Raw genomic sequence first — 22,906 nt, 5'->3', positions numbered from 1 at the left:
TTTGGATAGCTATTTTCAAAGAGCACAGACAAGATGGGCCGAATGACCTCCTTTTGTGCTGTATAATTGTATGATTCTATTAAATTAATCTGGAGGAATGTTAGTCGGAACAGTGGGAAATACTCCCTTCTTGTGCCATTTTTATGTTAGGAGTTCTGGAGTTATGAAACACACAAGAAATGTCTTCAGCAAATTCTTTTTTTGACTTGCTCCGACTCTGCAACTTTTCATGATTGATTCTGCTCTTCTGTGGAAGGAATGGGAGGTCAGATGTCCGGTGGAGGCAACTCCCATTGAATCAAAACACCACAGAGACTCAGTCAGAACCAGGAAAAAAAGCCATTTTGCAATGTTAGTTTTTGTTTTCTTTGGAGATAGATAAACTCATAGTTTAAAAGCAGCAATATGGTGTGATCAGATCTGATCCAAACTGACAATGCAGAACTTCCCCAATAGGACATTGAAGTGTCAATGTAGACTGAATTCAGTATCATGTGGGGGTGAGAATCCAGTTTCCTAACCAGAGGCAAGAGTGCTATTAACTGAACCAACCTGACACTTATTGCATTGCAATCTTTTGGAAAGAGATGAATATTGATAATCAAAAATGGAAGTAAACATGAATCTTGAATGATAGTGAACGTCATATAATGGGAAAAAAAGCCCTCCAAACTATCATACAGTTGTTGAGTACAAAAATATTAATGCATTTTCCATTATTGCCTTTCAAAATGTATGCTGCTATGACTCACCAGTCACTATGACACTGCTTTTACAATAACAGCATAAGCAATGCAAAAGTACCCCTTTTTCCTGACAGCAAAGCTACCAAGGAATATCTAACTATTCCCAGGAATATCATTGGACGTTATTGACAGATTGGCTACAAAATATAATCAATTCACTTTATAGTATATTCTCTGAAGCTCTTTGAGATGTCTCGAAGAAGTGATAAGACGCTATATCAAATGCAAGGATTATTATTGTTAAGATCATCAGGTTGTAGTTCCTCTGATGAGCTGATCACTAAAGATAATGGCCACACAAACCATAAGTGCAGTTTTGAGTACCAGTTTGCTCTCCTGTTTTGATTAGGTAGGACAGCAGATGGATTAATATAAATAGTGACTTCTGATTTGAAATCTTAAGTGTAACAATATTTCCCATGGCTAACTGTGTTGCTTGGTATTCTACAGCTAGAAATACTTTATGTATTTTGTAAGGTTTTAGCTTTCAGGGGTTAAGGACAGCTCTAAATCTGTCTTGGATTACTGCCTGACTCTTCCACGCACGTTTACTCAAAACCAGTTCAAAACCAAGAAGCCCCTGCAAAATCCACTTTATAGTATATCCTGTGAAGTGCTTTGAGACACCCTCCTGATGTGAAAGATCAAATGTCTGTTTTGTTTCACCCCACTGCCTTCCTCGCTAGTTTAAATCTTTTCCCACTGCTCTAAAATGGGCAATTGCAATTGATATCAGTACTGTGGGTTAGGAAGGGAAAAAACAGGTTCCTGCTTCATGGAAAATGCAGGTGTGTGTAGAATACCTGTACTAGGTGAAGATAAGATCAGACTTCTCACAGTAGAAATAATCTGCCAACACTCAATGTCAAGCATCACACATGAAGAATAAAAACTTGCATCTGGCACAGCACCTTTCATATTGGCACCATGTCTCAAAAGCCTTAACAGGATTTACTGTAAAGTGTAGTGATTGCATTTTGTGCAGGCTAACATGATAGCCAATTTGTGCGCAGCAATGAATAGCCATTTACTTAAATGAGGTACACAAAGGAAGCAAATGTCTGCAGAAGAGAAGGGGAAACAAGAAAGTTGGTTGGGAAAAAAACCATAATTTCAAATGTATCGGAATTTCTCACTATTATACAATTTTGCCTCAGCAGAAGCGCAACTAAGCTTCGGTTAGTCTTAGCTCTAAGGACATTCTCTCAATATTTAAAATTCTGCTATTTTAGCAAATTATTCAATTATGTCTTAATATCGAGCTGGTTTTCACGTTTTTTTTTTGAGAGTTGTTAGTCAATAAAACAGCATAACATTCATTGTACTCATATGTTCCCATTATAATAATTATTATTTAAGTTGTTCAGTATAATGTATTTCAATGCAAATGTATACAACGCCCTTTCAACCACTGAAAACATTAAACTACTTGAAGCTTATATCTCTATGACAAATCTCTGATAGTCCTGGATAACAGTTTGCGTTTGGAGTACCCTTTTCATATTCAAACGTATTGATGCCACACAGCGTTTTTCAATCCCTCATTTGCTTTTAATCTAATTCAAGGGTATGTCACTGACTGTTTTGAGAGGAGAAAAAAAAAAGCAATGGCAAATTATCAGTGCGATTTTCCAGCAGTGGCATCACAATCATTATTGTGATCGACATCACTGAGCATCACCGGGGCAGCAGCACCGGGTAAATGCAGCAGCAAAGACAGCCGCGATAGCCCTGCGTGAAAATTACACACCACCACAACACGGGGGGTGGGGGGTGGAGGGGGTGGAGGAGGGGGTGAAACCATCTCATGATGATGTCCGGCCACAAAGAAACGCTTCCGATTGTGTGTGTGGGTTTTTTTTTTTGGATTGAACATTCAGTAAAAGACCTTTTTCACGTTTCTCAGCCCCACAGCCCCACACAGTGGAATAGCTGATGGACAGCGATCCGGACACCTGGACCAGCACCGCACGTCACGTCAGCGCTCTCTCTCTCTCACACACACACACACACACACACACAGAACAAACATTTCCTCGCGTTCTACAGCTATTTTTTTTTAATTTATCCATTTCTTTATTTATTCCCCAAGTCACGACTGTTCCGAACCAGACCTCCAAACCAGGCTCAAGCCATGTGAAGTAACTGACGCTCTGGTCGTTAGTTACTCCCACAAGCGTTGGTCCCGATGGCTCGTGACAGACACACACACACACACACACACACACACAGACAGAGCCACGAAGACACTCACAATATCACAGCGTCCCATTGCCACCATCGAATAAAAAAAAATGACGTAAAAAAAAAATTCAGGTTAAAATACACGCACAAAAAACCCCGAACCCAGTAATTTTTGTGTGTGGGTGTGTGTGGGTGTGTGGGTGTGGGAGGGGGGGAGGGGGGAGGGGGGGGAGGGGGGGTTTGACAGGGAAACCTCTCAACCCGTTAGTTTAACACCAGGTCGTGCTATGCAATTAACTGCTGGCGACCAGAGTTGACTGATCGTGTTGCCCAGCGGTGGGCACTGCCACTCACTCACTCACTCACTCACTGCAGCTTCCCCTCCCCGAGTGCCTCTCACACAACCACCACCTTTGACTCCCATTACCTGACCTACAACTATCTCCTCTCTCTCTCTCTCTCTCTCTCTCCTGCTCCAGCGGCCCCAGCACAACCGAGCCTGAATTTGCCTTGAAGCAAACTGCTTGAAGTGGAGGCGACTTTTGTTTGACCAACTGGTTATATTGTCACGTCAGTGTTTGCAAAGCAGTCACGTGAAACCCCGCCCCCACCCCCCCCTCCCACCCCCAAAAAAGTGAGCCTTGGGCTGAGAATAATATTAATAATAATAATAATAATCCGTGCATTTGATATAACGCCTTATCACGTTGTTGAGATGTCTCAAAGCGCTTCAAAGTATATACTGTAAAGATCTCTGGTGTGACGCACGCGATTCTCCAGCAGGCTTCACCCCCCCCTCCGCCCCACCCACACCCCCTCTTTCAGTGGTTGAAATAATTGCACGCGTTAATAATGAATATGTTGATTAATTATTAAGATAAACGCAAATTGTAATCTTGTTGCATGTGGAAAATGAGATGAACAAACAAACAACATTTGCAAAGCGCCTTTCGTGTCAGGAGGACGTCCCAAGGCACTGGATTGTCAGGGATTTGGACCCGAGTAGGGGGCTGGAATCAGTGAGGGGGTGGGCAGGGAGGGTAAGGGCAGAAGGGTGTCCGATGGCACGGTCGAAGATGAGGGTCTTGAGTCGTGCTTGGAAGGAGGCAAGAGAGGGAGCGAGACGAAGGCAATGTGGGATGGAGTTCCAAAGGGTGGGACCATCGATGGTTGGGCCAGCCGGCTGGGGGACGTGGAGCAGGCTGGATTACGCTGAGCGGACAAGTTAATATAGGGTTAGCAGATCACAGAGATAGGAAGGAGTAAGGCTGTGGAGGGACAAGGATTTTGAACTCTTCTTTGGGGGATGGGGAGCCAGTGGAGCCACTCTTCTTTGGGGGATGGGGAGCCAGTGGAGCCGGGCGAGGGTGGGGTGATTGGGGCACAACGTATTAATGAAGTGATTCAGGAAAAATTGAGGTAGCATTGAGATCAGGGACTTCTGAGGTTACATGTTCTATTCCTATAAACCAAGTGGCAACCATGGTTACAGATGTAAGGCACAACCTTTGTTGTGTGAAGTACAGAGCTCTTTCCTAGAACTGTTTCATTACTGGAAACCATTGTTGAAACAGAGAATTTAAAACACCAGTTACAGTGACCAAACCAAATATTTCAGTTTTTCTAGGCAAGCAATAATAGTCCTTACGGTTGATATAGCGCCCTTCATGTCAGGAGGATGTCTCAAAGTGCTTCAACATGACATATCATCAAGTGTAGTGACTATATATTTTGTAGACGACTGCAGGAGCTAAGGGATGATAGTTGAAATAAATTTGCTCCTTTCACCACTGATTCAATCTCAGCCATCTGAGATAATCATGTAGATAAATGTCAATTTACAGATAATTAGATTGCTAAAAGACACAGCAGATGTATATATCTTATCCCTCTATCAAAAAAGGTTTGCATTTAATACAGTACTATATCAAAACATTTCAAAACGCTCACAGGAAGAGCGATTATAATTCTAGGCAAACACGGCAGCCATTCTGTCCACAGCAACTTCCCACAAATAGCCATGAACTGAACGACTCGTTTGATCTTGGGGATTGTTGACAAGGACACAGAGAGAAACTCATTTCTCTTTCTGAGTACTGCCAATGGAACTGGCAGTCAGTACCTAAGTTTTGCTTCTCATCGTCAGCACAGCACCTCTGACGACAAATTTCACTTGTATAGCACCCTTCATGTCAGAAAGTCCCAGAGCACTAGACAGTCAGGGGTATCGGACCCGAGCTGGGAGGTGGTGTCAGGAGGGGTGGCAGGGAGGAGGGGCAGCCGAGGGAAGGTGGCTGAAGGCACGGTCGAAGAAGGTCTTTAGACATAACTTGAAGAAAGCAAAATAGGGGGTGAGGCGGAGGGATTGCGGGATAGAGTTCCAGAATGGGGGCAGATACTGAATACCCGACCACCAATGGTGGGGCGAGATGTGTGGGGGATCTGGAGTAGGCTAGTGTCCACCAAGCGGAGGGTGCAGACAGGCTGCTGTGGAGGTCAGAGAGGTGGGGGGAGCAAGACCACAGAGGGCTTTGAAGGTGAGAACAAGGGTTTTGTACCTGATTCTCTGAGGGGTGGTGAGCCAGTGAAGCCGGGAAAGAATGGAGATGATCGGTTCGCAGAGCCTGGTGTGGGAGAAGTAGAAGTAGAGCTGCAGAGTAGTCTAAATAACCTGCAGCTTCTGGAGGGAAGAGTTGGGAAGTCCAGCGAGCAGGCAGTTGGTGTAGTCAAGCCGGGACATGATGAAAGCGTGGATAAACGCAGCACTCACCAGTCGCTGCTTTGCAGCATCGGCCTAGATTATGAGCTCAAAGACCAGACATGGAGCTTGAACTCATAACCTTCTGACACAGAAGTGAGAGAGCTACCAACTGAGCCAGGCTGACCCTGGTATGTATTTAGCGAAAGCAAAATCAAGTACTTTTGCAGCAGTCTACATTCTTTCATTTGAGAATCTTTGAAAAAAGGTTATCATAAAATTTGAAGTTATTCAACTTTATCATATGATAAAGCTAGTTTATGTACATTATTATTGTGTCTAGTGTGTAACTAGGCAACAACACATCTGAGCTTTGTTATACATGTAAGGTAGAACAACAGAAAGTGTAGCTGGTTTCCACACAATATGAGTTCTGATCAAACAGAACAATTAATCCGACACCACTTTTAAATGTAAGAATTACAATGCTGACGTTATATATAAAATGTAGTCACTACAAGCAGAAATATCTTACAGTACTTACACAACGCATTTGGACATTCATGTAATTTTTAATAAGCAACAGAGTAATTAATAGTGGTCAAACATACACGACAGTCAAAACTACAATGGCAACTTTTCATCACAACAGGGTTAATCAACATTTCCATTCATGTACACAATGAACATCTTTCTGAACTCCCCAGCCTTGCAAAGAGTAGCAAAATAGTTTGTGATGGAAAGTTACTACTTGTTGATGGCAATTTTATAAATTATAGTTCTTCCTGAAATGGCTACACTTGTTAATTCAATGTAACCCCACTGTTCCCACCTACATTTATACAATAAGAAGACAGAATCTGGGAGATCCTTAGGCAAGGACTAGGTAATTTATTAAGTTCAGTTTGTTACGAAGTTTTTATATGAATACTTTTCATTTCTCTCCCATCCCCTGAGCAGTAAGGGTACATCATGAAAATGTTAACACACATTCTCCAGTGTAAGCAAGTTGGAAATATTCACATCACATAACCTTAACCCACATTACCATATGGCAAAAAACTCAATTATTTTGCTCTATTCTAAGGTTTTTTTTAGAAAAAAGCACAATATAGAATCACATAAACATATTACAAATATGGGACAAACTCTAGGTATTTAAAAGCATCGTCAGTTTGGAAACACTATTACAGACTGAAAATTAATCAAAATGAGAAATAATTCACTTTTGTCGAGTGAACAACTGACTGAAAAATGCAGCAAAATAAAACTAATGCATTTTGTTTCTAAATAATGTATAGTTGGGAGTTTCAAGCTGTGATCAGCACACATGAACTATTGAGAAACAATGTCAATTTTTTCACTTTTATTGCTATTAGATCATGCCCCTCGAGTTTTTAATACAGATTTATAAAAATAATTGTAAATTGACCACGTTATCTTCAAGTGATGTGGCTAAGTGAGGTGTGTGCCCTGTTATTCTACTGTTCACACCTCTCAGATTAATCGTGCATAAAGAACTTAGCAATGGCATAATCTAATACAGAATAAAATCTAGTTTTCCCTATAAGATTCTAGTAACAAATTAAAAAAATCCAACAGTACATACAAAAAAGCAATGTCTTAATATATAAAACAAAAGATCAGGTGGATAATTAAAGACTTCCTTGTTCTGTAGAGATGCTATAGAACAGTCTCATTAATCCATTACCCTGTTTTCCAGATACACCTTTTTTAATGTTTTTGAAGTTGTGTTTGCTACATCTCACCTACAACGGAGGTATTTTGATGCTTGACAGTGTACTAACACAGCAGGTGTTGACTACAAAAAAAATCTAAAGAGCATCGGCATTACAGAGGCATATTGTAACGACTGCCTATAGGTACCACATCTTTCACTCAGTCAATTGAAAAGAAAAACACCTGAGCAGGAATGCATTTATTACCCCTTTACTATTGGTGCTCTCTGAGGCCCAATACAAAAAGGAATTTTCAATAATATCTAAGCAAATAATAAATAACATTAGTGTAACAAAAATATGGCTGGTGCAGCAAAGGGATATCTCTCCCTCCTCCCTCTCCCTTCTCTCCCCCAAGCAAATCACTATCATTAGATTCTGTGCCAATGACGTGAATTGGCTTATGTGCTTTCCGTTAAACCAATTGCATTGAGACTAGCTAAATCTAAACTGGACTACATTCTGATCAGTGTGAGAAAGACAAAAGCAAGGCCACTTGATAATTCCCTGGAGTCCCTAAGCCTTCTCCTATTACAGGTATTTATAAATAAGCTGGCAGCTGCATTGCATGTCACAATTATCAGTAATACTGCCCTTACACATCCAAAAACATTTTACATGCTTAGGTTCACTAAAAACGATATAACCTTCATGAGTGAGGCAAACCATTCTACTTTCCTTGCTGTGTATGCACAGCATAAAGTGCAGAAACGGATGAGTCCGATCATATGTGCACTGCACAGGATTCCTGCTTGGCAACCGTCACTGTGGAACAACTTCAGACAGCGAGGCGAGTGCAGCATGAATACGCACATGCAGCCGGTTTTCAAAATCATATCCAGCAAAATCCTCCTGCGGAGAAGAGAAAACCACATTGTTACAATCAAACACTAAGAATCAGCTACACGATCTGAAGTCCAAGGCGAACGTATACATATCCTAAGATTGGATACCCAAAGGTGCTCCAGATGAGGTCTGACCAGTGTTCAATATAATGGAGCAACACCTCTGCTTACATCTATATTCTATAATAAAAATTATTCCTGCATTTAATATCACGTCATCGAGACTTCTCAAAACAGTTCACATAGTATATCGTAAAGTGGATTGACTGTATATTTTGAGGGGAAAACGCGGTAACCAGTGTCCCACAAACAGTCGTGCACTGAGTGACCCATTTTGTGGGAGGAGGGATTATCATCCCCAGAAAGAGATGGGCCAGGTATTACTTATTGCTAAGTAAACAGAGGCGTGTGGAGTAAAGAAACTTGCCTAAGGTTTCACCTCACCCAGGAATCAAATCTGTGTTCTCTCGCTTGAGAGGTGAGCGCGTTAAGATCCTCATGATCAAATCCCTTCACTCTGGCACCTCCCTACCTCTCCAACCTCTTCACTTCCCAATCCGCCACCCGGGACCTCCGCTCGACTGGCACAGGCCTCCTGCTCACCCCTTGGACTCTCCGCCCCATCATTGGTGGTCACGCTTTCAGCCACTACACCCTGAAACTCTGCAACACTCTCCCTCGATCCCTCAGCCTTTCCCTCTCTTCCCTTTTCCAAGTCCCGCCTGAAGACCTTCCTCTTCGACCGTGCTTACGGCCACCTCCCCTACAGCTCAGAGTCAGGCTCCACCACTGTTAAGCTCTCTGAGACGCTATCCTGCATGGAGGGCACTATATAAGTGCAAGTTGTTACTGATATTAACTACTATAATAATAATAATAATAATCCTTGCATTTGATATAGCGCTTTTCACGTCGGGAGGACGTCCCAAAGCGCTTCACAGAACACACTGTAAAGTGAATTGACTGTATATCTGTGGGCAAACGCGGCAGCCAATTGCGCACAGCAATGTCCCACAAACAGTCGTAGATTGAAAATGACCAATTTATTATTGTTTGGGGTTTTGGAGGGATTATTATTAGGCTCTGTGTGGAGTAAGGAAACTTGCCCAAGGTTTCGCCCTTTGCCTGGAATTGAACCCAGGTCTCTCACTTACAAAGCGAGTGCTCTAACCACTGAGCTACAGGACTCCACAAACTACAGGATGTCACTACACCATCCCTCTACAAGCTTCATGAGCAAAATCAAGAGTTGAATTACTACCAAGTATGGGCAGCTTGTACCCTCCCCGAGGATAGAGGCTGAGCTAGAAAAAAAACATTCTTAGAGAACAATGATTTTCAGTATTACTGTCTCCACAAAACATAGCAGTGGGGAAATGCAACTATAATTTGAGAAATCAATTTTCCTATTAATGATGCAGATTCACATTTTAAACTTACCTTGGCTTGGTGCAGCAAAGCTTTGCCTTGACCTGAAGCCTGTCACACACAAAAAACAAGTACATTAATATCATATCGTTTTAGCTTATTAAAGGTGCAAGCAACTGTTGGAAATAGGAAAACATTGCATCTAATAATGCAACCAAGTGCAAATGCTGATAAACATTGGGCAGTTAAAAGAATATGCATCATCAGTCCTTTCACATCAGAAAATGATCTGGAAATATTATCAATATTACAAAACCAAATGAGAAAAAAAACACAGAACTACCATGGTTCAAAAAAATATTAAAACAAAACTGAAAATGTTGGCAAACATCTGAGAGGACAGCTTAAATGAAGGGTCTCATCTAACAATGAGATCAACTTAACTTTCTCTTTGTGATGCAAGATTCCCTGCTGTGTATTTTGTTTTAAAAAGTGTGACTATGATTTCCATTTTAGATTTCCAGCGTCCAGCCTCTTTTTCTCTTAAAAGAATGCTACAATTTGCATTCCAGAGCAGAAGAGTTTACATGTTCTTCAAAATAGGGTGAGTACCTCTGGAATTCAATGTACTTATAAATCTTAAATCATAGTTTTCATCTCGTACAGTAATTCTTATCCACAAAATAAAACTTGGACTTTATTAGATTTATAAATATAGTCTTACTTCATAGCAGAACAGGAAGTTTTGACTTCAGAAATATAAAATTGTTACTCTTACCTCTGGATTATCTAACAAGAGGCATCCCAACTCATAACAAGCATATGGTTGTATGTATGCATTGGTTTGACGACTGAACTCATCCTTTACAGCTAACTGGAAGAACTGCACGAGGAGAGAGAAAAAAAGGACAAAAAGCATCAAACATTAGTAATAATGTAAGGTGGGCAACTTAATACTACAACCATTACTCTGCTACAGAATGCAGTCGGTACAATTGAATAGTTTTCTTAAATTTAACACTTTGTTCCTTTTACAAGAACAATAAATATTGTTGAGTAACAAATGTAACAAGGCTTCACTGAAATGGATATAATTGTTTTGACCACAATGGCAAAGGTGTTTCTGAATCATACTTGCATAGTTTAGTAACATAAATTATTGCAGGATAGAAATGCAACAAACATCTAATTTTATTGCCAAAGATTCATTTTATACTTTGTTCTACATTCAACATTTTATACTTGTATTTTATACTATATTCAATATGAACAGATTTGGGTCTTAAATATCATCAAAAATGACTTGTACAACTTTGTTACAAAACACAAACAGGACAGCTATGGTGTGTCTACCTGAATGGAACCATCTGTATTTCCTAAGCATTTGTGAATTGCACCCAGCAGTAGATGCTTTAAACCAACTGAATATGGCTCATGCATTTCTTGACAAGCTGAATCAAAGGTAAAGAGTGATTGGATATTAGATTACAGTTTGCAAAGCACAATCTGCTGTCAAAGGTATAGATTTGTTAATTGCTAACTTTATAGGAACACAAACAAATAGGAAACTGACCTGCACTGTTCAAAGACAATTGCAATTTAAGCAACTCAAACATGAATAATGTTAACATCCCTCCCTTCCCTCCCCTCACCCTGACCATTTCCCCCCTCCTCGCTCCCTCCCTTCCCTCCCCTCACCCTGACCATTTCCCCTCCTCGCTCCCTCCCTTCCTTCCCCTCACCCTGACCATTTCCCCCCTGCTCGGGTCATGACCCAACTGTGCAGCGCCTTGGGACGTCCTCCTGACGTGAAAGGCGCTTTATAAATTTAAAAAAAAAAAAAAAGTTTTTAGTAGCAATTATTGTACTAAACAATTATAAGGAAATAGAATCTATATATAAAAGTTTACTGGCACTGAACAAGTTCAACCCTAATATCCGTCAACATAAAATGACAGGTTTAACAGAAATTACCTTGACTCATTCGTTGTAGATTGGAAGAGGAACAGTTTGGAAGAGCTTTCCACAAATATAACACCTCTATGGCGGCTAGCACACATAAATCTTTGGTGGGTTTCTCCTTCTGAAACCGTTCAGCCTGCATAAAATGTTTAAACTAATGAATTAATACACTGAAATTTAAATTCACACAGAGTTCCCAGATTCACACACAAAGTGGTACATTTACGATAAGGGCCTATCATAAACATTTTCTAAAATGATATGGGAGTAAAAGGCGTTCATACTGTTTTGCAGTGGGGCAGGGGGAATGCAATATTTGACAAGTAGGAAATGGCTTATTAACATACCTTTTTGAAAGAAAACTGTTCAATTTGATTATTTTTCCTTTTGAAAAGTTTTTGAACTTCTTTAAATACATCTTGTGCTTTCTCTGTCTCACCCGTTGCTCCCTGGCATGCTAAAATTACAGAAAAGCAAAGCAGTTTTAAAATTATACATTACAAATCGGCCACAGCCACATCACTTTCCAATATATCTGCAAGGCGCTATGAGACGTCTCGATGACATGATAAAGCACTATGTCAAATGTAAGTATCATTATTATTATTATTAGACACATCCAAGAGATTTAAAGCAGACAAGACTTTGGAAGACAAATACAAACTTCATTCCCATTTTGGGAACAAGCAGCAAAAATGAGCATAGAATTAAATGTAGACATACCATGTACAATTCACCCAAACCTTTTATTTTATTATACAGTAAATTAAAATAGTGTACAGCAACTAAAGACATTTACATTTTTTTTGAAAATATTTGTTACTTAATAATGCAATTAATGGTTCAACAGCAGTGACATTTGAGAGTTTATGCTAGAAATTATTGAAAAGCAAACTCCCTGGTGGTGATTAGGTGGCATGGAATATTGGTATACAGTCTGTTTACCTCAGGGAATGGATTTAAATTAGTTGTCACAGATGGAATGGAACTCCTCTCTGACAGCTCTAAATGTTTCATGTGAAGCAGCTTTGAACAATCCCAATATTTACAGATTTTCAGCACAAATAATTGGGCAGAAATTAGCACTAACAGCCTGAACATTCCTTTGAATGCTAATTTTGGCAAGAAATTTTGTGGAGTCCTGTAACGTATTAGTTAAACTACTTGTGTCGCAAGTGAGGGGACCCGTGACTGATTCCCGGGCGGGCAAAACCTTAGGCAAGTTTCCTAACTCCAACATGCCTCGATTTACCAAGCAGAGAGTAGGAACTCAGTTGTTAGTCGATTGGCGGATCACATTCATGGGGTAATAATCCCTTCAAAAATACAGTCAGGAGCAGAGGCAGGAGAGAGATAAAAAACCAAGTAGACCAGCGGGAAAATTAAACAACAACAACTTGGATTTATATAGCGCCCTCCACCCCGGACGGAGTCTCAGAGCGCTTCACAGTAACGGATCCCGGGACCAAGCCAGGGGGAGGGGGGGGGAGGTGACCAAAGACGCGGTCGAAAACTCGGGAGGGAGAGAAAAGATGGGGAACTATAGACCAGTTAGTCTGACATCGGTGGTAGGGAAAATTCTAGAATCCTTAATTAAGGATGTCGTAGTGGGATACTTAGAGGATCACAATATGATTAGACAGAGTCAACATGGCTTTGCAAAAGGGAAGTCATGCTTAACAAATCTTTTAGATTTTTTTGAGGAAATATCAAGTAGATTAGATAAGGGGGAATCAGTGGATGTAGTGTATTTAGATTTCCAAAAGGCATCCGATAAGGTGCTGCATAAAAGGTTGATCCACAAGATTAGGTCCCATGGAATTAAGGGGAATATGGGAATATATTAGCATGGATTGAAGAATGGCTAACTGGAAGAAAACAAAGAGTAGGGATAAACGGGTCCTTCTCAGATTGGCGGAATGTGACTAGTGGAGTGCCACAAGGATCAGTGCTTGGGCCTCAATTATTTACAATCTACAATGTAGATTGTAAATAATGAGGACATCGAACTTAATATATCCAAATTCGCGGATGACACTAAACTAGGAGGGAGAGTAAACACCGAGGATGACATTAAAAAAATGCAACGAGATATAGATAGGCGAGGTGAGTGGGCAAATAGGTGGCAGATGAAGTATAATGTAGGGAAGTGTGAAGTCATCCACCTAGATGGCAAAAACAGTAGAGCAGATTATATTTTAGAAGGGGAGAGACTAGATAGTGTTAGAGCTCAGAGGGACTTGGGTGTCCTTGTAGACCAGTCACAAAAAGTTAGTTTGCAGGTACAGCAAGTAATTAGGAAGGCTAACGGTATGTTGACATTTGTTACAAAAGGGTTAGAATATAAGAGTAGGGAAGTCTTGCTGCAACTGTATAGGGCCCTGGTGAGACCGCAACAGTGTGCAGTTTTGGTCTCCTTATTTAAGAAAGGATGTACTTGCCTTGGAGGGGGTACAATGTAGATTCACTAGGTTGGTACCTGGGATGAGGGGGATGGGTTATGAGGATGGGTTGAGCAATTTAGGGCTGTATTCTCTAGAATATAGAAGAATGAGAGGTGATCTTATAGAAACCTATAAGATTATTAAGGGGCACGACAGAATAGACAATCGGAGACTTTTTCCCCTGGTTGGAGAAACTATAACCAGGGATCACAGTCTTAAAATTAGGGGTAAGTTCTTTCGCACTGAGTTGACGAAAAACTTGTTCACTCAGAGGGTAGTGAATTTATGGAATTCTCTACCCCAAAGGGCTGTAGATGCTCAGTCCTTGAACATATTCAGACTGAGATTGATAGATTTCTTGTGGATAAAGGGATTAAGGGAAACGGGGATAAGGCGAGTAGGTGGAGTTAGAATAGATCAGCCATGATCTTATTGAATGGCAGGGCAGGCACGGGGTGCTGAATGGCCTACTCCTGCTCCTAATTCTTATGTTCTTATAAATAAATAATTTGGTCATTCAATCCATGACTGTTTGTGGTACACTGCAATTGGCTGCCACGTTACGCCCACAAAATATAGTCAATTCATTTTACAGTATATTCTGTGAAGCACATTGAGATGTTTCAACGACACAAGGCGCTATATCAAATGCAAGGATTATTATTATTATTATAAGAAGAATTTGGAAGATTAATGAAGGGATTTTGAATCAGTAAGTCCTGCTGGTACCCATACAGTCTCGCAGGCAAAACTCATGAATACCGTAAGATGATAGGAACATTTGGCTGCAATCTGGTCACAGTGCATCTAATAAATGGCAAACTTTTGAAGTACTGCATATCATAGCCGTGAAAAAGACAAATAGTACAGAAGAGTTTTGTATTTAGAAGCATAGGTGCATCAATATTAGTGGGTATGCTGCAGTGGAGAAGGAAGAGGGAGCTAGCAGTGTAGGAGTTAAAAGAAATAAAAAAGAAATGTTGATAGTTTAATTTTGCTATTTTTACAGGTCTCAAAAGGGAGCATGGTGGAGGAAAGTGAAGCACTATTTTATCATAAAATCAACTGCATATACCCTAATAGCTAGAATTATGAGCTATTATAACCATAAGCAGACAGTTTCATTGCACAGTTGTTCCAGTAAGCTCTTCTATTGGGTACTGTTTATGGACATATTTTCAGTCATGAAACTACTTACAGTTTAATAATGATTAGCTTTTGTCACATACCTTTGGTTTCTTATGATTTTGTACATCTATCACAGTTTAGTTTAGATACAAGACTGACAAACTGCAAGATGTATTGAAATTAAAAATCAATTTATTGAGCTTTCAGTGCACTGACACATGCAGTACCTACGGTCATGATTAAGTCTCCAAACCTGATAGAGGGTTCCACATATACATATTATCCACACATGGACATTTCCTGTATCTGGAAAAAAGTGTACACTCTCTCCCTCAATGGATGAACCCCGCTTACCTAATTTTGGAGCGTATTAGGTGCAGGTTGCAAAAGCCAAAGTTTAGAAACCCCGCAATGTAAAAACACATAGTTTGCCATTGCTTGTCCAGCTCGGACCACCCTATCTGTTAGAGCTTTGACTTGCAGGGTTAACAGGAGCAGAGTAGGAAGAATTCACACAGCAATATCCCACAAACAGCCATGAAGTGAATGATCTTATTTTATTTGGGGAATGGTCGGCCAGGACACCGGGAGAAACTCATTTTTTTTTTGTCTAGTGCCCTAGGATCTTTAATATTCACCTGAATAGGTATAAGGGCTTTAGTTTAATGTGTGATCTGAAGGACAGCACTGTCAGCATAGACTGTAGGGAGTTCAAAGCCTTGACGTGGGGCTTGAACCCACAAATTGACTCACAGGCAAAAGTACAATCAACTGAGCCCAGCTGACACCTTTCCTTCATAAGCATATGACCCATTGACCTACTGGGCACATCATTATTTTAGTCTTGCTTGAAAAGGAAAGAAATGTCTGTTTGTGTTCCAGTTCAAAAATTAAGGTTCATAACATTTTTACATTAACCTATGTGTAGTTTCTACTTTTATTCTGCTAAAACTATTCTAAGGCAAGAGACTGCTGTGAATAATCTAGAACAATTCTCGCCTGCAATAATCTACCAAAGGTCAATAGAATGCTAAAGACTGAGAGGGATAAGATGTCCTTTAAACCAGGAGGTAAAAGATTACACATTGAAACCAAATACAACAAAATATATGAGCTGGAAAAAAATGGAAATCTTCTGGATATAAGCAACAAGCTAATAGTTCAAATTGGTTTAGCTTATTACAGCAAGTGCAGTTATAAAATACAATCTTAAGAAATTAATTTAAAAATGTTTGCAAACAAAGTGTCACCAACCTGCTGTCAGATATGCATAATAACATTGAGACCACCTAGACTCATTTTTAAGTCTCGCAAAACACTTGTGTGCATCCTTGAAATTCATCTCTATCATGCTGCACCACCCTGGAAAACAGAGATAAGGCATAAAGAAAACGGAAACATTAACCAAACAGTTCAATTGTAAGTTATTCAAAGTTAAATATTGAGGATGAACTTCCATATTATTGAAAATAATTTGCCAGTCTGCAGCTGTACATCAATAAATTATTTCTGTTTAAAATAGCACATTTTAGCTTTGCGGTAAATCGAATCCTCTGCATTGTCAAGCATGATAGGATTATAAATCATGTAGAACATAAAATTGCTCTTGTTCAAGCAGGTGATGCAACAGTGTTGACAGGAAAAAAAACACTTACCTATCTCATAGAGGCATACGTGTTGTATTTCTCTTTGATCTGTTGCTAATTCTAATGCAGTTTGGAATGATGTCAAGGCACTGTTAATTTTACACTAAAAAAAAACATACACAGAAGTCTTAAAAACAAGCCTACTACAAAACTGCTCAATTCAAGTCAACCATAATGTTTAAGTTTAAAACTCAATGATTGCTGGAACTTCACAGACCATTGCACTGTGCACAAAGTCTTCCTCTGAGATAGTATCCAGAAGTAAAAGTTTCAGACACTTCCATTATATACGGACAGTTCAATTACAAGGAATCCTAAATATCTTCAAAACTTCACAAACAAAATAGCAGGCACGAAAGCTGGTTTTATATTGCCTTGCAATGTAGAGTGGTCAACCTGATTTACACTGCTCACTCCACATTATGTGAATTGGGGCTGGAAATGCAACCTTTAGTGTATGATCAGCCTACTCAACATTATTTAAAGTTATGAAAGAGCTGATGGTGTGACTGTCTGTTGAAAATTCTCAGGCTGCACTTTGGATAGCCTGAGAGGCAAATTGCATGCAGCACCTTTATTCTGCAATGGCGTGAATTGCATTGATCCTGAAACCACCTGCTCCAGGTACCACCAGGAGCAAGACCGAAGGAGATTTTGTCATACCGCAATCTCTATTGTATTGCTAAACCTTCTATGATCCGCAATAGTTAGACAATATTACTATACCTGGACTCTGAAGACCCCAAATAGCTAACTGGCAAAGTTTCAAAGACCACAAAAGCAAACAAGAAACCAGATGATGGGACCACAGATTGGAAGGAATGTAATATTTATAAGATAATCACTAGGATTTAGAATTATAACACACCAATATTTTCATTATAATTGTAGAGTTAGTTGAGAAACTATCCACTTGTCTTCCATACTGGAGATTGAGAAGCCAAGCTATGCAGATCGGTTAAAAGAGCAAAGATTTCAGTTCATAATCACAATACTTTCATTTATGTACAGGAGGAATCCAAAAGGTTAGTTTTCTTAAAATAATACAACAGTTTATTTATTTAAAACCACCTCACAGAAGAATTGAGAAGCCGTACCTCTAGCCGTTGAATTCTGCCCTTGAAAAACAGAAACAAGGACGAGTTTGGATAAATTGCTTCCTTCCTACGAAGGATTTCTTTTGCCTCCTTCAACCCAGACTGTGTATCCATGCCATCCAAAGCAAAGAATGGGCGTACCACAGTATGGTACCATAACAAAGCTAATCTATAGAAGACAAAAGCATCAGTACAGAAGCAGAGAATGGCAGTATTTCCATTCAGTTAACTTAAAATTGTTTAATTTGGGTTGAATGATTTACAATGACCAATATAGACATTCATGAATTTAAAACAATAAAATTAAATTCCATATTAAGGAGGTAATACCATGCTACAATTTCAGTCAGGAGAAGAGTTATCTGGCCTACCGATTTCCTACTGGATCCTTGACCATCTACACCGGGCACCTTCATCAGAACATGCCTTGAGTTTGCTTATAGAGCATCTATTGTGGACAAGTGCTGTATCAGTAATGGAGTACACCTGGCCTCCAGTGCCGAAATATGGCCAGCGATTCATGCTACACATACCTCTTCTTACAAAGGAAGTGACATAAGCAGCACTTCTTACTCAGTGCAGGTAATGTCAGTGGTGTATCCTGTACATAACATGCTAAAAACAATGTCAGGTGTGACTTTATAATATGGAAGTGGGACTGACAGTCATTTTTTTTTTGATGATCTGTTATAATACAATTGTAAATTTTGGATCCATGTCTCTGGGTTTCTCTGAATCTCTAAATCCAGTATTCCTGAATCTGTTAACTTAATCAGACTGAAACTGAAACTCTTCTTTGAAACTCTTAGGGTTTCTTGTTCCCAACCTCCACATAGTTTGTCCCTCACGCCCATTACCTTTTATTAAAACTATCCTTTTTCTGCGCTTGAAAACTGATTTAAACTCAAATTTACAGCTTCCCCTGTCCCACTTTGACTTCTCAGTTTAAGATCCGGAACAGCTAAATTCTTTCCTTATACATTAATAATTCTAAAATCAATCCAGTAGTGCTTTCCTGAACTCCCTCCAATAAACTCTTATCCATTAAGTCTGTAACTTCCTAAAAGAAAATCCGATACATTTGTTAAGCAGGACTTCCTGCTCTTAAAGCCATGCTGGATTAACCTGTGCCACTCAAGGTAATTGCTATCACCAACTATCATCATGATGGTGAATTATAGAAGATGTGGAGTCCTGTAGCTTGGTAGTAAGAGCACTTGCCTTACAAGCGAGAGACCTGTGTTCTATTCCCGGCAAAGTTTCCTTACACCACACGCCTCTGTTTACCTAGCAGTAAGTAGGAACCCGTTTGTTAGTCGATTCGCGTATCGCTTTTCCAGGGAAAATAATCGTTAAAAAAAAAAAATTATTTGGTCACTCATATCCACGACTGTTTGTGGGACACTGCTGCGCGCAATTGACTCCCATATTTCGCCCACAAAATACAGTCAATTCACTTTCAGTATATTCTGTGAAGCAGTTTGAGACGTCTAGAAGACGTGAAAATTGCTATATCAAATGCAAGGATTTATTTATTTACAGGTCTGACAATTTGACAGCTCATCGCGAGATCTTTTTTGTTCAAGATGAAAATCATCGTATGACGTCTGCTAATCGTGAGGAATTTTCCTTTAAAAACTGAAAAACATTCAAGGTGTTGACTGCCTCTGCTTTCGCCCACAAAATATACATTCAATTCACTTTACAGTATATTCTGTGAAGCGCTTTGAGATATCTTGAAGATAAGGTGCTGCATGAAAGGCAAGGATTACTATTATTATCATCATCTGGTTTAGCACTTCCCAAACCATTAACAATGCCAGAGGATTGAGAACAATCCAATATTTAAAGAAAATATTAATGTTACACAAACAACCAAACATTTCCTTAGAACTACAACACTTAACTACCGATACACCTACTCACGTCGCTAAAGGAGCCTTCATGTCCTTACTTTCACTTGCGTACATTAGAGAAGAAAGTCCTTGCAAACGGTCTCCAGGAAATCCCAATAAATTGATGATTTTCAGCAGATTAGGAGGAACCATTGATATGCAAAGATGGAAAAGTCCGTAGCCAAAACTCACGGCACCTTTTAGTCTACTTAGCGCCGCTTCAGATGCACTCTCAGCAGAAATGTGATTATCATTTGCCTGATCCGATGTTAGCGATTCCTGAGATCTTTTTTTCTGGTGCATCAGTTGCAGAGAATTAATTTCAGCGTAACATTTATTATAAATTTTCCATGCCTTCCTTAGGATCCATCCACCTTTAATGTATGCTTTATTGAGGGTAGAAAAAAAACGCTTCATTAACTATTTATCCATGGAAAGTATTTTTTCCATTCCTGACATATCAAAGCAGAATCAAGGTGGCCAAAATCTTTAAAGAGGCTTTTAAAGATTTTAAAGAAAAAACGATATGTCGCCTCCTTCTCCGTTTCAAACCCCATCTAAAAAGATACATGTCTTTGACTGCTCCTTTAGCAAGAAAATCTCATACTACTCCATTAAAGTACATCAGTTTATACAGATTTTAAAAAATAGTATAAAGTAGGTTTGGAACAGATTTAAAGGAAAAAAAGTGAAGTGATAAATATGGAATAATGTTCCAATCAGTTAATAAAAGGGGCGCATGTGATGTGACAAATGCCCTTTCAAATTCGACTTTTTGTAACATTCTGAATCCTGTAACATAAGTAATTGTCCTTCTGTCTAATTTTTCACTTCCACGTGAAAGGGGCACTAAAGGCAAGCCTACTGCTGCTCCTTTCGAGATCCAGCAATACAATTTACAGTTATTTAGTGCCTTTCACATCGGGAGGATGCCTCAGAGTTCTATAGAAAGCTGGTTGGGCAACTGAGCCGGGAGGGAGAGGTGCTGAAGAGGGTGGGGCACAAACTAGGGATTACACCTGAGACTTTCCTTGTCTAAGTTCCACAATGGGACATGCAGAACAGTCATTGGGCAAGCACGAAAATACATCAAAAACCAAAATTGCTTTGCAGAAACAAAGATAAAAGGTGGGGAATTTTTGCCCCAGTCTGTTACACACCTGAGAGTTCCTGCTTTACAAAGGAAAGCACAGCAAGATAGACCTGACAGTCTGCAATAATGATTTGCCTTTGGAGTCGATCAACATCCATTGGACTGGGCTTCTGCATATCAACCTGTTAAACAAGAGGGTTGGGGGGGGGGGAATAAATCTTGCATCTGTCCACAGGTTTAAAAAACATTGTACAGCAAACTCTAATTTAATATGAAACCCACTTTTTAAAAAAAATGATGTGCTCTAATTTCTATTTACAATCTTATCTTTCTCATAATAATGTTAAAATGGATTATAAAGTTTGCATTGTACTTTACAGTCAAATTATTTATCTCCTTTTCAATGTCATAATAACTCCGGGAAATTACTCTTTGAATGTGATATTCAAAGCTGAAAGTATAATCAATCAACACCAATTATATTGAGCTAATTATATTGAGATAGTCTCTCATCACCGATCGCTACGGTTTTTACTTATGGTTCTGAATTTTGGTATAAATATGGTTCTATATTTTGGTATAAAAAACAGCCAAAGCTTGCAAGAAACAGTCTAATTGATTATGGAGCAAAGACTGCTAAGAGGCATTTGAAACAATGAATGCTGGATCAGAAATTAAAGATAGACCAATGGACCTTTCGACTTACAATAACTCCCAGGCTAACTTGAATTTTCCAGTAACCAATATATTTTTGTAAGACTTCTTACAAAGGCTTGAAATGTATCATAATTATCAGTGAGCACAACAATCCCCTCCCAGCTCAGGTTCCCAGTCAGCAACGTAAAGCACTGAGATGTCCTCCTGAAATGAAAGGCACCTATGTAAATTTAGGTTGTAGTTATATACACTGGTATGCTAGTTTGCCTTTTGCAAATAAAACTATATAGGCAGCCCACTTCATCAAACTAGTGGAGTCACAAATTAGTATGGTACCATGATACAAGTCCAACAAATATGCTCCCTGAAGTAGTGAAAACTATACAAAAAATAATATCTGACCTAAAGCACTTTTGAAACTGCAAAAATGACTGAACTCATTTATTGTCAGGCACAAGAGAGACAAGATGGAAGGACAAAATATGAAGTAGGTCATCTGCATACAGGGATGCAGATCTACCTTGGGACCTAGACCTAATAGTGACTGACGAGCTATTAACCTGCCAACAAAATCCCTTCTTTCCCACAGAAGTGATGATGAGCAGTGAAGCAGTCAAGTGTGTGTGCATATGTGTGTGTGTGTGGGGGGGGGAGAAGGAACAGAAAAATAAATTAGTTCTCCTTGTGGGAAAAATGCCTGAATAATTCAGAGGGGATGAAAGCAGCCAATTGACAAATAATTCCAGTTAACTACAGAAAGGGAGCCTTGGTCTCGAGAAGCAAGGAGAAATGTTGCCTTCACAAACATGACGGAAGATCACTGACAATGTCACAAGCATCACTGGGGCAAAATTATATGAGTCGACGCACTTCCATTTTCCACTTTTGCCTTCCAGTTGAATCAATACATAAGCAGAAGAGTGCAACGGCAGGACAAAACATGTTGGGAATGAGATTTCCATAACAGTTCCACAAAGTGGACATGTCAATTTGTTTTACGGTGTAAATAATAATGATCCTTGTATTTGATACAGCGCTTTCCACGTCTTTTAGACGTCTCAAAGCGCTTCACAGAATATACTGTAAAGTGAATTGACCGTATATTTGTGGGCAAAATGCAGCAGCCAATTGCGCACAGCAGTGTCTAAATTCCCTTGGTTTCAAGTTGAGTACGTGATTTAAGCATGCGATTAATACTCGCACAGGCCAGCTGACATCGTGGAGCAAGTAAATGTATTCAGCAATAATAATAATCCTTGCATTTGATATAGCGCTTTTCACGTCTTCTAGATGTCTCAAAGCGCTTCACGGAATAGGCTGTAAAGTGAATTGACTATTTTTTTGTGTGGGTGAAATGTGGCAGCAGTGTCCCACAAACAGTCGCGGTTTGAAGTAACCAATTTA

General features: G+C 39.6%; 1 protein-coding gene across 3 annotated transcripts in view; it reads right to left on the bottom strand.

The window, feature by feature from the left end:
* Nucleotides 1-6,188: 6,188 nt before the first annotated feature.
* ttc39c (tetratricopeptide repeat domain 39C) overlaps nt 6,189-22,906 on the bottom strand; it is a 37,611-nt gene continuing 20,893 nt past the window's right edge. For 2 of the 3 annotated variants that reach the window (XM_007895104.2, XM_042332275.1), the window contains 11 exons: nt 20,913-21,027; nt 19,784-20,138; nt 17,858-18,026; nt 16,770-16,863; nt 16,369-16,476; nt 11,890-11,999; nt 11,555-11,678; nt 10,934-11,031; nt 10,359-10,463; nt 9,653-9,691; nt 6,189-8,219 (listed from right to left, as the gene is read on the bottom strand). In XM_007895104.2, the coding sequence (XP_007893295.1) occupies nt 8,130-8,219; nt 9,653-9,691; nt 10,359-10,463; nt 10,934-11,031; nt 11,555-11,678; nt 11,890-11,999; nt 16,369-16,476; nt 16,770-16,863; nt 17,858-18,026; nt 19,784-20,138; nt 20,913-21,027 (1,407 nt within the window). In that variant the 3' untranslated portion in view covers nt 6,189-8,129. The remainder of the gene's footprint in view (nt 8,220-9,652; nt 9,692-10,358; nt 10,464-10,933; nt 11,032-11,554; nt 11,679-11,889; nt 12,000-16,368; nt 16,477-16,769; nt 16,864-17,857; nt 18,027-19,783; nt 20,139-20,912; nt 21,028-22,906) is intronic. The other variant, XM_042332276.1, reaches the window with a different exon arrangement.

The sequence above is a fragment of the Callorhinchus milii genome, unplaced genomic scaffold, assembly GCF_018977255.1.
Source record: "Callorhinchus milii isolate IMCB2004 unplaced genomic scaffold, IMCB_Cmil_1.0 Scaffold2, whole genome shotgun sequence".
NCBI lineage: Eukaryota > Metazoa > Chordata > Chondrichthyes > Chimaeriformes > Callorhinchidae > Callorhinchus > Callorhinchus milii.
The sequence above is the reverse complement of the archived record's forward strand: the minus strand, read 5'-3'. Positions and strand labels throughout refer to the sequence as shown.